The sequence below is a fragment of the Artemia sp. Qi Xiang Cuo genome, chromosome 1 (assembly GCF_049724085.1).
Source record: "Artemia sp. Qi Xiang Cuo chromosome 1, ASM4972408v1, whole genome shotgun sequence".
In the NCBI taxonomy this organism is placed as follows: Eukaryota; Metazoa; Arthropoda; class Branchiopoda; order Anostraca; family Artemiidae; genus Artemia; species Artemia sp. Qi Xiang Cuo.
The window spans coordinates 18,969,850-18,986,625 of record NC_142794.1 but is presented as its reverse complement, the minus strand read 5'-3'; the positions used below and the strand labels follow the sequence as shown (position 1 = coordinate 18,986,625).

Sequence of the window (16,776 nt, the reverse complement as noted above, 5' to 3'; positions counted from 1 at the left end):
TGCTTTGAAAACAGCAATAGCGGTAAACAGTATGTAATTATTTTTTTCATTTTCTATAATTGTTGATATTCTAATTATATTATTTTAGTTTATCTGCTGAACACGGTCACTCTGAATGTGATCAAATATCCAGAGATTTTTTTGTGTTTCACTGTCAAATTAAACGATTTTTACAATTGAACTGCTATTTATGCGCCTGAGAAGTTATTTTAAATTTTGAAAATTACCACTTTACCTTCCATTACGGACAGAAAATAAGTTGGCTATGAATAATTTTGATGTTTCAGATACTTTTCAAAGTTAAAAATATGGCATAGGAAAATATATGGGGCGCTAGGCCCAATTACCATTATCCTACCTTTCATCTATCTGTTTTACCGCCGAAGATAGTTGGTTTTGTGATTCCTTCAATTCGAGTTTCAAAGAATTTTCTCGATCAAGAGCTTCTTCAAGTCGATCTTCAGCTTTTGCCAATTGAACCAAAGCACTTTCATTCTTCAGTGAAGAATTTTCTAATGAAGACTTTAGTAAACTTGCCTCTTTTTGAATTTGTTCTAACGCATGAGCTGTGGCAGCGTTTTTCTTCTCAAGTGAGGAAATTTGTTCTGCGTGTTTGGACCTAAAAGATAAGATCTTTGCACAATCTTTAACATTCGTAGATGTCTATTTGAAGACACTGACTAGTTAAGCAGGAAAAGTAGCAAATATCCATAGTTGAAGTAATATAGCCAGACGCGCAAAAAGAATATTAATGCAAGAGAGGGGAGACGATTAATGATTAATAAGCATCACGACCACAAACCCTAAGATCTTAAGATCTTAAGAAACTAAAGATATGGTAATAAATGGACACAACAAGACAAGTGACATGGAAGTAGGACGAAAAGGAAATATAATATCTGAATGGGATAATACAAATGGTTTCGAACTATTTTGGAATTGTTGACCCCAACCTCATTATAGCTCGTTTCGATCAAGTACAATTGGTAATCATTTTCGGCAGCTAATGAACAAAATTCTCTTTCAAAAAAGAATAATTTTCCGCCAATGTAAACTCACTCTTCCAAAGGAAACAGTTTTCAGCCAGTAAAAACCAGTCTCATTCAAGAAGAATATTTTTATTTGCTGTGACTGACAAAAATAAATTTCAATTGATAGGATTAAGCTATATTGAATGAGGAAAGAAGTAGTAAACAGTATGTGAAGTTAGGTTTTGAAAAAGATAAAAATATAAAATGACAAAAGAATAAACAAAACTACCTTTCTTCCACCGCACTATCCTAATTTGCTGTATGTCTGACTCTAGAATTCTTTTCTTCCGTTTTGTAAAAAGGACATTTTTTCCTTATCTTTATTTTATTACAGAGGACGATTTTTTTATCTTTTCCATAGGTAATTATCAGCTTGTTAAAATTTGTTTTGCTTTTGAATTATCTGTACGTTTTTTATTGTTTTTCTTTCTAGAGGCAAAGCTCTAGCGTTGTCTATTGTAATGAGCCATAACACTTCAACGCATTATTATTTTTTCCAAGGGCCACTTCTTACGCAAGGGGTTGTCGTATAGACTTTAAATGAAGCTCATGCGATTGAAAATTGAAATTTTTAGAGCCCTTTTAAGAGCTAGCAGGGGCAGCCGGTGCCGATCCCATGCTCTTTTTTTCCACAAGGTACTCAATCAAAAAAATTGAGATAGCCATTCTGATCAAAATAGTCTACATGTAAAATAATCATGCCTCCGGGGTTACCATAACCCCCCACCCCCAACCCTCAGAGCAAGGACTCTACGTTATGCAAGTTCTCCGTTTTTAACATATAGGCCTACGCTCTTTCAGCGGGAAAAGGGGGCATGTTTGACACTGGGTCTCCAAAAAGGCGTAGGGTATTAAGCTGGAAGTACAAGGTAATGTTTAGAGGAATGTAAAACACAATTAAAAATCATCATGTGTATGCTGGTTATCAAAAGGGTGTGTCAGCAATATCTAAGGAAAGGCTGAAAATATTAAGCTGAAACTTTCAGGGCATGTTGAGGAGTGATCGAATGACAACCAGCTTTCCTTGCCCTTTGTAAGTGCCCCTGTCCTCAACACTTATCGAAATTTTAAAAATGCCACTATGTTCAAAATAGTCAAAAATCTAACAAGGATGTAACCGGGGATGTCATTTCCGCCACAACCCCAGGACAAGGATTGTAAATTATGTTATTTGGCCATTGTTTACATTCAGGATTTAACATTGGGAAAGGGGGGTATTTCTAATCCTGGGTCTCTAAAAAGGCTTGGGATGCCAAGGTAAAACTTTGAAGAAATATTTAAAGGGATGTCGAACACAATTAAAACCACTATGTGCCTCGTGGTAGTCAAAAGAATGCATAAGCAATATCTAAGGAACGGCTAAGAACATTAAGTTGAAGTTCTTAGGACTTGTTAAAGAGTGATTGCAGGGCAACTAGCCCCCCCCCTACATTTTCTAGGCACTCATCTCCTCAACACTAATCAAAATTTTGAAAAAGCCATTTATTTCAAAATAGTCAAAAAAATCTAAAAAGTTAGCCTCAGAGGATACCATACCCCCCCCCTAAAGCCCCAGGACAAGGATAGTAAATTATACAATTTCTCTTTTGTTTACATGCAGGATTTATCATTAGGAAGAGGAAATATTTGTTCTGGGTGTATTTGATAAAGCCAAGGTAAATAAGGTGAAACTTAAGGGAATACTGAGGGGTATACTAAACTAAATCGAAAGACACTATGTGCACCGAGTTTATTAAAAAGGTGTCTCAGCAATATCATATGAATGGCTGAGGGTATTAAGTGTAAACTATCGTGGCAGGTTGAGGGGGATGCTGAAAAGTTGTTGGAGGGCAAAAAGTCCTCTCTCAACTATCCCCTTTTTAGCTGCCCTCTCCCAAAGGTATCTAATCAAAATTTTGAAACAACGGTCTAGTTCAAAATAGTCTGAAGGTCCGAAAACTTTACCTTCGTGCTGACATAGCCCCCCAGAGCCCCAAAACATGAACTTTAAGTTATGAAAATTACCCATTGTTAACCCACAAGGTTTTTATCATTAAAAGGGGGCAGGTTTAATCCTGGTTCTCCAAAAAGGCTTAGATAATTAAGATGAAACTTTAAGGAAGTGTTCAGAGGGATATCGAAAAAAATCAAAATACGCTGTGCATGCTGGTTGTCTAAAGGGTGTATCAGGAATATTTAAGGAACGAATGAGGATATTGAGTTGAAACTTTCTGGTTATGTTTAGGAGTGGTAGAAGGACAGTCTAATTTAGGCACCATTCTCCTCAACAATGATCAAATTTTTAAAAAGCCATTTTGCTCAAAACAAAGTTGAACAAAATAAAAAAAACACTATGTGCATGGTAATTTTCAAGGTAGCAATGGTGAGATATTGCATCAACAATAAAGATTTTGTTGCTGAGAGTAACTGAAGGTCTTAACTTAAAACTTTCAGGGCCGTTATTTTTACAACTACTGTGACTGCAATTGCAACTACTTGCGACTACGACTGTTCGCGACTACAACTACTTGCCATTGCAGATACTAGCAACAGTGACTACAACTAACACTACTTGCGACTACCCTTGCTTGCAACTCCAACTATTTGAGACTGCAACAACTTGTGACCATGACTACTGCGACTACGACAACTTAAGACCGCAACTGTAACTATTTGTGACTGGAAATACGAATGCAAATCGACAATTTGGGCTGTAACCACTTACAACTGCTACTACTTGTGACTATGAGTGAGAAAACTTGTAACGACACATGAAACAGCGTGTGACTTCAACTGCTGCAATTTTCTATTCAGAAAACAATTAGTAGTACTATTACTGCGGTTCCAACTGTAGTTGCAAATACTACTGCAACTACTACTAATTCAACTGCGCAACTATTGAACTAAATAAAAAGATTTTACTGCATCCTGTTTAGCAAAATAGCAAGATGCATGATGGTTGTCAGAAGTAACAACAATATTTTACAAATGACCAATGTTATTACACAGAAACTTTTAGGGAATTTTGAGGGAGATATTGGACGAAATCAAAAGACACTAGGTGCATCTAAGTTGTCAAAGGGTTGTTTCTGGGCGTAAGACAAGATAAGTTTTACTCTTATTTTGAATAGGCAATACAAGCCCGGCTGGACCGAATTTGTATTTTGGAGTCAAAATAAAACACAGAATAACATCATAAAAAGTTTAAAAACAATCATATTCTTCATTATTTTTCTTAGTGGAATGAGTTTATCCAATTTCTCATTTATAAAAAGCTTTAATCGCTTTTAGGAACTACTACGGGCATTAAGTTGAAACTTTCATGGATTACTAAGGAGGATGTTGAATAAAATCAAAAGACACTTCATGCATCCAGGCTGTGAAAAAGGCATATCTTCAATATTTAAAGAGCAATTGGGCAAGAGTATCAAGTTAAAACATTCAGAGAATGTTAGGGGGATGTTGAACTTAAATACACAATGTGCATCCCAGTTGTTAATGGGTGCAGCTGCAATATCTCTGGAACGGCAACGATTATTGAGTTGAAGCGATTTTAGGAAATATCGATTGGAAGTATCCTCAACTGTATAGTTCATGACTTTTAAATACAATTTAATTTAACCATTTTAAACAGAAGCTATTGCCGTTTGTACTTTTTCTTCTGATTCTGTTCTATTGAAAAGAATGGAAAATTGACATCTTTATAAAACTAAGAACGCAACACACTGTTAAAATTTGAAGCATTTTTTTTAGTTTGTTGCAGAAAGATTTATATTTGCAAATCAGTCAATGATTCACCCATTCCCCACTGTACATCAGTTTGCAGAGAGAAGAAAATTTCTAGAAATCTATAATTCATGACTTTCAATTTATTTTAACTATTTTAAAAGGACACAATTGTCGTCGGTACTTTTTCTTCTGTTTCAGTTTCGTTGAAAAGTATGGAAAATTGACAACTTGATAAAGCATAAAGCATTGTTAAAGTTTTAATTAATCTTTTTTTTTAGTGCAGCAATATTTGAAACCAATGGATACATTAAATGTTCCACAATTGATTTTCTATATATTCTAAGGTAATGCGTATAAAAGAAGAAGACATTGTTCAAAATTAATTGCACATAAACCTAATAAAATCACATCATTTGTTTAGAATGTAATGGAATATAAAAAGGAATTTCTGGAAGATTGAATGGTTTTTACTTTCATTGTTACGATTAAAGTTTACCATTAAAAGTGAGGCGGTAGCCTCGCTTGTATTTTTTGTCATTTCTGCTTCTTTTGAGTTTAATATATTAACAGATTTTAATTTCTGCTAAATGTAGGTTTTAATAGCGTTCTTAACATTTCTTCTGAAACTAGATTTTTTTAAAAGAATTCTGAGAAAGACGAGACTATTTCTTTCCGAGCCTGTTTGTATTAATATGAAAACATGAAGCGTTGAAGGAGAGAACATTTTAAGAAGGTTAATAACCGAGATGATTTAGGCAAAACAAAAACTAATTTTGTGTTTTTTCCCGCACAAAATGGAATTACAGTAATACAGAAACAAACTCTCGAAGAATAGGAATTTTTTTGATCGTTTTCGTATAGCTTTTTTTTAATCAACAGTACAATTCCAACCACAAATCAAATTAAAACCATAATTATCTTTTTTATTAGGCTTATGGTCTCGAAGCAATATAAATGCACATCTTTGCTTTTTTTTGTAACAGCTAAAAGCTTTTCCACTACCTAATCCGTCACTAAAATGCATAAAAAGTAAAAAAGACCAAATTAATACCTTTCAAGAGCCAGCTCATTCTCTACCCTATTTAACTCATTTCGTAGGCTGGTTATTGCTGTCCAATCAGTTGCAGTGTTTCTTACGCTTTCCCTTTGTACTTTCACCATTTCAGCTCTTGTTGTTTCAAGCTCAGTCAAAGCGTTTTGCAGGCGGATTTCTGTAGCCTGTTGTTCTGCACGCGTAAATTCTAATATCTGTTGTTTATCTGACTCAGCCTTTTCAAGAAATTCATCAATTTTTCTGGCTTGTGAAGACACTTGCTGACGTATATGACGTAATTCTCCGATGACTGTGGATGCTACTTCTACTTTATCACCGTTGAAGCGACATTGAGGGTGAGATATTTGGCTTTCAAAACTTTGTTTCAGATTTTCCTGTAAAAAAAAAAAAAAAAAAAAAAAAAAAAAAAAAAAAAAAAAAAAATCAGCAGCAAAATCGTATATAAAACACAGGACAAATCATTATCTGGCCATAGTAGTACAGTCGATCTAAATTAATTTTAGGGTTCATCTCAGACGAATTTCACCATTTTTGATTTTGTTATTATTTGAACCGAAAAAAATCTCTAAAACATATAAAATAGGCTAAAAATCGGTCGATGCGGAATTGATGTTTTTTCGTCTTTTCTTCTAAAATAACATGACACATACATGTGTATGTGACACACACACACACACATGTAGCATGTGACACACACACATACGCGTGATATAAAGCGTGCATTAACATACGTTGGATATTACACGAAGTCAGATCCACGCACAAAAAATTTACACCTCCTAAGTTGAAATTCTGGGAAAAAGTCGTGGCCTAGTATCTTGCATATTTTGCCTTTGCCCCCCCCCCCTCCCAAACACCCACTCAAATGGTTTTGCACACACCTAAAAATTGTGCGGCATCTGTAATGTTCTTCAACGCTCTTGGTGAGAAATTATTCAATGGATGCGGTGATAGGTAAGAACAAGTTGACCCATTTTGCTGATATTAGAGTTCGAAAGAACGTGTAAGCAGTCTGCTTTCTGATGAATTTTGACTTCTAATTATGTTTTTGTCATAGGCAGCGCAATCGCGCTGCCAAAGTAAAGAACGATGTTGGCGCAATGTATTATTTGTTTATTTATTTTTTCTTTAGACCAGGGCACTTCGTATCGCAGGAGTTGTCGTAAAAACTTGAAAACGGGCTCATTCGATTGGAAATTGGAATGGCTAGTGCTCTTTTTAATAGTCGAAAGTGATTGGAAGGCAACTAACACCCCTTCCACGCCCATCATTTCCCCAAACACATCCAATCAAAATTTTGCGATAGCCATTTTGTTCAGCGTAGTTAATTTCCAGATAGATATTATGTTTTTGATGAGGACACTCCCCCACAGCCCTCAGGGCAAGGGTTGTAAGTTATGCCCATGGTGGATATAAGGTTTTTAAAGAAAGCTTTGTCGTAAAAACTTCAAAATGTGGTCATTCGATTGTAAATTCAAAGGTCTAGTGCCCTTTTTTAATAGTTCAAACTGATTTGAGGGTCGCTACCCTCTTCTGATGCTCACCTTTTCCCCGCAATCCGTCACTCTACGCTTTGAGATAGCCATTTGGTCCAACGTAGTTGAAAATTTTAGACATTATCTGTTTGAGGATGACACCCCCCACCCACAGTCCTCAGGGCATGGATCGTAAGTTATTCCCTGGGGGCATATTTGGTTTTTATAAAACATGTTGTTGTAGAAACTTCGAAAAAGGATCATTTATGTGGAAGTTTGAATGGATAATACACTATTCAATAGGTAGCAGTGAATGGAAGTCAATCATTATCTTTTTCATAGCAATAATTCATCCAAAGACGTACAACTAAGATGTTAAAACAGCCAATTAGTTCAAAGTAGTCGAAAGTTCCGGAACTTTCATCTTTGAGGATGACACTCCCTCCACAGCAATCAGGGTAAGCGTTTTAAGTTATGCCGTGGGGGCATATAAGGTTTTTACTGAAAGCTTTGTCTTAGAAACTTGAAAAATGGCTCATTCGATTGGAAATTCAAAGGGCTAGTGCCCTTTTTAATAGTCGAAAGTGATTGGAAGGCAACTAACAACCCTTCCACTCCCATCATTTCCCCAAACACATCCAACCAAAATTTTGCGATAGCCATTTTGTTCAGCGTAGTTAATTGCCAGATAGATATTATGTTTTTGATGAGGACACTCCCCCACATCCCTCAGGGCAAGGATTGTAAGTTATGCCCAGGGTGGATATAAGGTTTTTAAAGAAAGCTTTGTCGTAAAAACTTCAAAATGTGGTCATTCGAGTGTAAATTCAAAGGGCTAGTGCCCTTTTTTAATAGTCCAAAGTGATTGGAGGGCAACTAACCCCCTTCTCTCGCCCACATTTTCCCCAAACACATTCAATCAAAATTTTGAGATAGCCAGTTTGTTCAACTTAGTTGAAAGTTTTGGAATTTATGCATTTGTGGATGACACCCCCCCCCCACAGTCCTCAGAGCAATGGTCGTAATTTATGCCTTGGGGGCATATAAGGTTTTTATAGAAAGCGTTGTCATAGAAACTTCAAAAAGGGCTCATTTATTTGGAAATTGAAATTACTAGTGCCCTTTTTAATAGTCGAAAGTGAATGGAAGGCAACTAACACCCCTTCCACGCCCACCATTTATCCAAACACATCCAATCAAAATTTTGAAATAGTCATTTTGTTCAAAGTAGTTGAAAGGTCTGGACATTATATCTTTGAGGATGACACTCCCTCCACAGCAATCAGGGCAAGCGTTATAAGTTATGCCGAGGGGGCATATAAGGTTTTTATTGAAAGCTTTGTCTTACGAACTTGAAATAGGGCTCATTCGATTGTAAATTCAAAGGGCTAGTGCCCTTTTTAATAGTCGAAAGTGATTGGAGGGTAACTAACCTCCCATTCACGCCAACCTTTTCCCCGAACACATCCAATAAAAATTTTTAGATAGCCATTGTGTTCAACGTAGTTAAAAGTTATAGAAATTAGGTCTTTGAGGATGATAGACCCCTCAGAGCCCTCGGGGCAAGGATTGTAAGTTATGCCCTGGGGACATATAAGGTTTTTATAGATAGTGATGTTGTAGAAACTTCAAAAAGGGTTCATTCAATTGGAAATTATAAGGGCCTGTGCCCTTTATAATTGTCAAAAGTGAGTGGAAGATAACTAACACCCCTCACTCCCACCATTTCCCCAAACAAACACAAGCAAAAGATGAAGATCGCCATTTTGTTCGACGTAGTTAAAAAGTCTGAAAATTGTGTTTTTGAGGATGAAAACCACCCCACAGCCCTCAGGGCAAGGGTTGTAAGTTATACCCTTGGGGAATGTAAATTTTTTTTTATAGAAAGCGTTGTCGCAGAAACTTCAAAAAGGGCTCATTCGATTGGAAATTCAAAGGGCTAGTACCCTTCTTAATAGTTGAAAGTGATTGGATACATCCAATAACAATTTTGAGATAGCCATTTTGTTCAACGTAGTTGAACTTTCCGGACCTTATGTCTTTGAGGATGACAACCCCCTCAGAGCACTCAGGGCAGGCGTTGTAAGTTATACCCTGGGGCATATAAGATTCTTATAGGAAGCGTTGTCGTAGAAACTTCAAAAAGGGCTCATTTGATCGGAAAGTGAAAGGGCTTGTCCCCTTTTTAATAGTCGGGAGAGATTGAAGAGCAACTAACGCGCCTATTAAGCCCACCATATCCCCAAAACCATCCAATCAAAATTTTGAGATAGCCATTGTGTTTAACGTAGTTGAAAGTTCTGGAAATTAGGTCTTTCAGGATGACAACCCCCTCGCAATCTTCAGGGAAAGGGTTGTAAGTTATTCCCTGGGTGCCTGTAATTTGTTTAGAGAAAGCATTGTCGTTGAAACTCAAAAAGGGCTTATTCGAGTAGATATTGAAAGGCCTAGCTCCTTTTTAAATAGACAAAAGTGACTGGAAGGCTTTGCATTTGTATATTAAATATTCTAGCGGGTACAATGTATTTTTTTTTTTTTTTGGTCTAGACCAGGGCACTTTGTATCGAAGGAGTTGTCGTTGGAACTTCGAAAAGGGCTCATTCAATTGAAAATAGAAAGGACCCTCCCACCCCCACCCACCCATTTTCCCAAGATATTTAAAAAATAAATGGCGCCATAAGATTAAATGAAAATGCACTGTGTTAATGTTAATTCCCAATAAGGTATCTCAGCAGTATCCCAAAAACGACTGAGGGTATTTATGTTCAAACTTTCAGGGCTACTTCTGCTCTTAAAATTTAACCAAATCAAAATAGCGTATGTGTATCCAAACTATCAAAGAAAGTAAACAGATTTTTTTGCGAATGGTATCAAATTTTCTATTTCAGGTCAACTAGAGGAGGTATGAAACTAAATTAAAGACTACTGTTTGTGTCCAGATTTTTAAAAGGGTGTATGTTGTTAAAAATTGCTGATTTTTTTCTCCAGCATATAAATAGCAGGCCAAACTATAGAGTCTGAAAAAAAAATTGATTTAAAGTATTATATTCTTTTTCCCTGGAAATACTATATCAATATAAAACGAACAGAAATTAATTAAAAAAACTTTTTTCACAAAATAAGTTTTTCAAAGAAAAGTAAAGAACTCCATCAAACCAAAAATGAGCAAAAATAAAATCAAATAATCTACCAAGCGTGAAACCACAAATCAGCATCGATATATAAATGAAACCCAAAACGAACAGAAATTACAATGAATAACCGAGTCAAACTCGAAACGAGCAGAAATTAACAAGAGTAGGGCTCAAAACTCCTATGCCTTCCCAAGGCCAGAACATAATTTGCACTTTACTGAAAAAAATACAAATGAATGTTCATCGTCAGTTTAATATACAAATACTGATATTTAGTAATCATAATTTTAATATTATTTGATTTATTAAAGTTATAAAAGTAAAACATTTGTATTTTTTCAGTAAAGTGGAAATTATGTTCTGGCCTTGGGAAGACATAGGGGTTTTGAGCCCTACTACTAGTCCTTATGACAACGAAGTAAAAAAAAATTGGGGAGAAATCCACCGTTTAGACCATTCATCGCTGTTTCAGCGTCTTATAGCAATATTCAAAAGACTGAATGACGATGAAGAATCTTCATTTAAATTCAAATTTTGCTCCTATCCTGCGTGGCTTTTTGATGATTCTGGCACGCCCCAAGACCCGAATAAACCAGAGCCTAGCACAAGCTATCATGAGACTTTCAGAAATTGATAATATTGGGAGAAAACTTAATGTGACTTGCACCTACATCTTAGACGGGGTGCTTTGCTTAACAGGATTTCCGGGACGAAGAAAGAAACATATTTGGAGATCTTAGACCGATACTGGAACTACGTTTCAGCCAAATATCCTGACGCCATTATTGCTTTTGATGGCTAAGACATCGCTGTTTCGACAAAAGATATGACTCACCTTAAGAAAAACCGTCTCATTGGATGAGAAGTACTGTTTACCCAAGAAATGAGACTGCCGGCCAAATAAAGAGGAATTTCTTTCATGCAAAAAAAGCCCGTTTCGTTCAATGTACTTTCTGATTATTTAAGCGGCAAAGGTATGAGAACTATCTCCAAGCTAAAGCTGATGGTGACTTGCTTATTGTACTTACAGCGGTTGAGTGTTCGAAGACTTTGGACACTTTAGTTATCGGTGATGATACCGACTTGTTGGTGTTTTTAGTTTATCGTTGTATTCCTGAGCCCCAGAAGGTCTAACTGCATAGTGAGGGTAAGGAAGCCACTTCAGGTTAACTTCAGGGGATATCGAAGCAATTGTTAAGAATATTGGGACTGAAACGTGCAAACTGATTCCTTTTGCAAACGCAATTCTTGGCTGAGACACAAATTCCCGTCTACATGGAATTGGCAAAGGGATTTGGCTTAAACGGCTGAGAGACGGCTGAAGAACCGAATTATAGAGCTAGGGAAAAGGAGCCGTTCATTGATTTTCAGTTATCTTTTAAAAATCTAAGTGATTTGCCTTTTAGTTATGAACAGAAAGAGTTTGTGTACTGCTTGATTCAAGGAATATTACCCTTTTGTGATAGAGTTAGTCACATATTGAAAACTCAAACGCCTACTTGTTTGATGTGTGGAGACGAAGTGCTTGACGGACTGTTGCACGAAAAGATTCAATGCCCCTCGAACGGTGGATTACCCCAAAGATTATTGGAAATATTAGAAAATGAAGGAATAAAAACAACGTCTGTAGAAGAAAAGAAAAAAGCTCTAAAGCTGTAATTTTGTTTTAAAGGTAAGCAAATGAATTATGCGCTATGTTTGTTAGTGACAAGTGTTAGCATGCATGTGTGGAAAATGCGGAAACGTCAGAAGCAGGTCAAAATTCCTTTGGCGAATGTTTGGCTTGAAAGTTATGCGGATGACTTGAGACGGAGTCGAATATGGAGGGAGAGAGTAGATTTGGAACGGATGGGTAAAATTAAGTTTTCAATTTGAAAATTTTGATTTATTTGTTTTAAATTATTATTATTAAAAAAAAAATAAAAAAAAATAAATAAATAAAGGAATTGATGTTACTATTATGATAAATCATACTAATTTATTTTTTGTTAGTTTGTTTGGTTTTGAGTAGCCAAATGGGTATTAAAAAGGTTTTAGTAGTTTATTTGTTTGTTATAAAAGATTAATTAGAATGGGGTGCCAAAAGATTTTGTAAGGGCACAGCTTTCTACTCCTCCTAAGTTTGTTTTCGGGTTGAGGGAAGGTTGGGAGGATGGAGGATGACGTATAGTTGATTGAGAACAAGGTTTTATGAAAATTATATGTCTATTATTAATGTATTTCCACGGTGAAAGGAGTGCCCTATGGCAGAAGGGCACCCTGCTAAACCGGGAACGGTATATTTTGGCGGTTTTTAATTTTTTTGTAGTATACCTTGTCTTGTCAATTATGTTTGGCTACCCAAATCCAAATTTCAAAAAATAAAATTTGTTTTTAAATTAGTGTAGGTGACATTAAAGTTTGAAATTAAGTGAAAAAGATTATTATGTCACCGAGAGGAGAGGTGGTGGGATTAAAAAAAAAAGAAAAAAAAAAAAAAAAAAAAAAAAACGGCTGAGAGACAACCAGTAATTTAGGAAAAATTCTTTAACGTTTTCTCGAATTGATGTTTTGAAAGAAGAGAATAAAGCAGTGTGAGAGGCTGCACCTTCTATATTGTACGGTGGAAAATTTGCTGACAATGTTTACAGTTACAAACAACGAGTCTTTCAGCAGAAAGTAGCAACGTCTAAAATTTTTGTACATCCCCAAAATCTACCTCCTACTTCAGCATCAGTGAAATTTCACTGTTTCCTAACCTATCTTCAAGTACAAGATTCGATTAGGCTTCAAAGCCCTGCCCTTGATCATGAGAGTTGGGAATGGAGACTCCAGAACGGCATGCTGTACCCTATCCTCATGTATCTTCCAGCGGTACCAAAGAAAATTCTCACCGTCGTGAAGTTTGGCATTGCCTATCCTCATGATCTTCGCGGTACCAGAAAATTCTACCGTCGAGGTGATAGTGACAGGTGCAGCTGTCATCGAAATTAAATTGAATGTGACACTGCTTGCAAATCTTGCAAAGGAACTAGTTTCTCTAATGCTCAGGTCCAAATCGAGGATGTAGAAGATATGTGATTATTTAAATAAATGTGATGAATCTACAACCCTTTTGCAACTTCAAATTATCCGCGATTCTTTGTTCGCATTATTTTAAAAAAATTACGTTTTCGAAAGAGTTAAAGAGGCTGAGTCACAAGTTCGAACCTTAAAACGTACAGGGATTAGGAGGTACAGTTGGGGGGCTGCCGCCCCCCAAAACCCTCGCTTTTGCAGCCTCTTTTGTTAAGATTTTTTAAATCCTGTAGCCTGCGATCAGTTGGTTGTACAAACACGATTGAAACTGTTTCAATGGCATTTTTTTAAATCTTCAGAGAATTTGGCAATGACAACTCAGTCTGTTACAGTTATAAATACAAACTTGTCTCTGTGCCAGGTATAGTTATGTATTCAGTGTGATTATGTGTGATGGAAAAATAGATGAACCTGAACCTACCTGAACCTAAACTGCTTGTTTATGCACTCTTCAACACAAGTAATTGATAGTTTTTTCTGGTTATTGCTAAAAAGCTCCAAGTTCCATAGTTCTCTATAAACACAACAAAATATCCCCACCTTTCCTGCCCCCCCCCTGCTACGACTGCTAGAAATATATAAAGTCTGTTGTTCTGCATTTTTTTCATTATCGCAGACTGAATTTGTAAATTCCCTTTTTTGCATCTCTTGTCTCTTTTAACTTTTCTCGAAATTCTGTGTCGCGCAATGTCAATTAGTTGTGTTGAATTAGACAATCTTCAACACAAGTAATTGATAGTTTTTTATGGTTATTGATAGTCTGTTACCAGGATACTCAATTAATGGATTAGTCAACTATGAATTCAGTCATCTAAAACCCTTACAGGATTATAAAATTTCTGCTTCAGTAAACTTTCTGAATTTAGTATCCTGCAAAACTTTACAACTTTAAAAACACCATCGTTATTTTACATGTGGGAGAAATTTACCACGGGGAGGGATTTTTCTATATTAAAATAATTTGATTTCCATATTTTTTTCTGACTCTGCATACGTAATTTAAGTTTAATCAACTTAGTAATCCATAGATATGTGCGTAAGGAAAAACTTTATTCAGTTTGAGATTAACTCTCTTGTGGAAAGCATGAAGTTTGAAAGAAATTCAACATTCGTGTTCTCGATTACCGTGTCATCTTGATGCGTTAGCGTGGTTTTCGATTTATGGAATGAAAGCGAATGGTTTGGGGGATTTCCAGGAGGACAGATCTCAGTAGAGGGAAATCTTCCATGGAATTTTTTTAAAAATAAATTTGAATTTAGAAATACGATCATTCTTAAAACGCGGGGGGGGGGATTTCTTGCGGTGAAAAGGGGAATTTCCACGGGGGACAGTGTCCCAAAGAGAACTTTCAACGAAGAAATTTTTAGGAGGTTTTGTGCAAGGGCAGGATTCCTACACTTTTCTTGACATGATTTTCCAGGATTTTCCCATGAAATTTACCGCTGCTAGTCGGTCATGATACAAGTCAAGCTATTACAACTAAGTCTTGACAACATGCCAATACTATCATAATGACTTGACTTATATCCCATCCGGCCTTTGTGGCTGTATTGGGGCTTCTTCTCTTCTCACTATTCGTTGAATATGGCGACAATATTCGACTCTATCTGGAGCTAGGCGCAGGAGTTGGGAGAGGTTCTGGCCATTGAAGTTGTCCTACCTTCTTTTGCGGGGTCATTCACAAGGTCGTGTACCATGTACCCATCCCTCAAACGAGATTTTTGGGAGTCTATTTAATGACATTCGTTGGATATGACCAAGCCAGTGGTGTTGCTGACTTCTAATTCAGTCCATGATAGTTCATGAGCAATGGAGGAGTTTACGGAGATCGTCATTGGACACTCGGTCAATGTAGGTGATCCCTGCTATACGACGGAGGCATTTTGTTTCAAATGCGGAGATTCGACGTTCGTCATCAGCTTTAATTGACCAAATTTCACTTGCATAAATAGCAATGGGGATTATGAGAGAGTTAAAGAGTCGGACCTTCAGTTATTTTGATAGTAATTTACTTTTCCAAATTGATGATAGGCTCTTGAAGCTGTTGGTTGCAAGTCCCAATCTACACCTAATCAATTTTGAGCATCGTTGTTAGAGGTTAAAAGACTGCCGAGGTGGACGAAAGATAAATTTTCAATTTGCTCTTCTTTTATGGTTAGCATGTATTGCTCTGGGTGCAGAGTCTCTAGATACACTTTGTTTTTGCTATGTTGACAACCTTCCCAAGGGCTTCGGTTGCTGACACTATTTCGTTTGTGTCTGTTTGGAGGAAATGTTTATGACTGTTTATTTTTCACGATGTCGTCTGCGTACACTAATTTGTTGACAAGTTCCCCGTCCAATGGACACAACGTCTGTGGTTTTAGCGAGATAAATCTGCATTTAGAAATAGACTGAATATATAAGGAGATAGAAGGTAGCCCTGAAGAACACCTGCTGACGTCTGGAACTCTTCTGTCAATCTCTCAGGCGTCTGCACCAGGCTATAGAAATTCAAATACATATCTTTGATCAGGGTTCCATGTTTGTGGGGAATCCATAATGCAGAAGTATGTGCCAAAGCCCGTTGCACCATATTAAATCGAAGGCCTGTTTGAAGTCGAGAAAAAGTAAGAGCAGCTCTTTCGCAATTTCTTTATATTTCTCCATCAGTTGCCGGGTGGAAAATATATGATCTATAGCAGATCTATCTTTTTGGAAGCCGGGCTGATATTCCTCTAATTTGATGTCTGTCAGGGATTTTAGTCAGTCAAGTAGGATTTTCATGAGGATCTTCGCCGGTTGGCTTGCAATCCTAATTGGTCTGTAGTTGTCATAGTTATCTTTTACGCCCTTTCTGTAAAGAGGGATAATCACAGCTTTCGCCCAGGATCTGGGGAAGTGGCCCGTTTCCCAGATGCCTATTGCGACTTTATGATAGATGTTTTTCAGGGCCCAACTTAAGTAGCTCTGTCTGTATACAATCTTGGCCAGGAGCTTTATCTGTTTTAAGGGATTGTATAGCTGCAACTACCTCTTCTCGTAATGGTGGTAGACTTGGATCTACTGGGTACTACGGTAGTTGAAAAGACAGCAGGATAGATGGATCAGGGGTTATTGTGGGGTTCAGTTTCTAGCAGAAGTGTTCCTTCCAGCGTTCCTGCTTCTACTCAGAATCTGTGATAAGTTGTCCATGTTTATCTAACGGAGTTGTTAATGCCACGGGTCTCTTTTCCGACAACTCGCATACTTTTTTGTACATGTAGTGGCTGGCACTTCTTTTGAAGGCGTCTTTGCATTCATGACACTTTTCGTTGACGTATTGGCACAGAGCCTG

At 36.8% G+C, this 16,776-nt stretch overlaps 1 protein-coding gene across 1 annotated transcript in view; it reads right to left on the bottom strand.

Annotated features, from left to right (window-relative positions):
- LOC148956081 (uncharacterized) overlaps positions 1–7,379 on the bottom strand; it is a 146,217-nt gene extending 138,838 nt beyond the window's left edge. Inside the window, exons 1-3 of the mRNA XM_089089120.1 lie at positions 7,338–7,379; positions 5,791–6,167; positions 359–619 (exon numbers count right to left, since the gene is read on the bottom strand). Of these exons, the coding sequence (XP_088945246.1) occupies positions 359–619; positions 5,791–6,167; positions 7,338–7,379 (680 nt within the window). The remainder of the gene's footprint in view (positions 1–358; positions 620–5,790; positions 6,168–7,337) is intronic.
- Between the last annotated feature and the right edge of the window lie 9,397 nt (positions 7,380–16,776).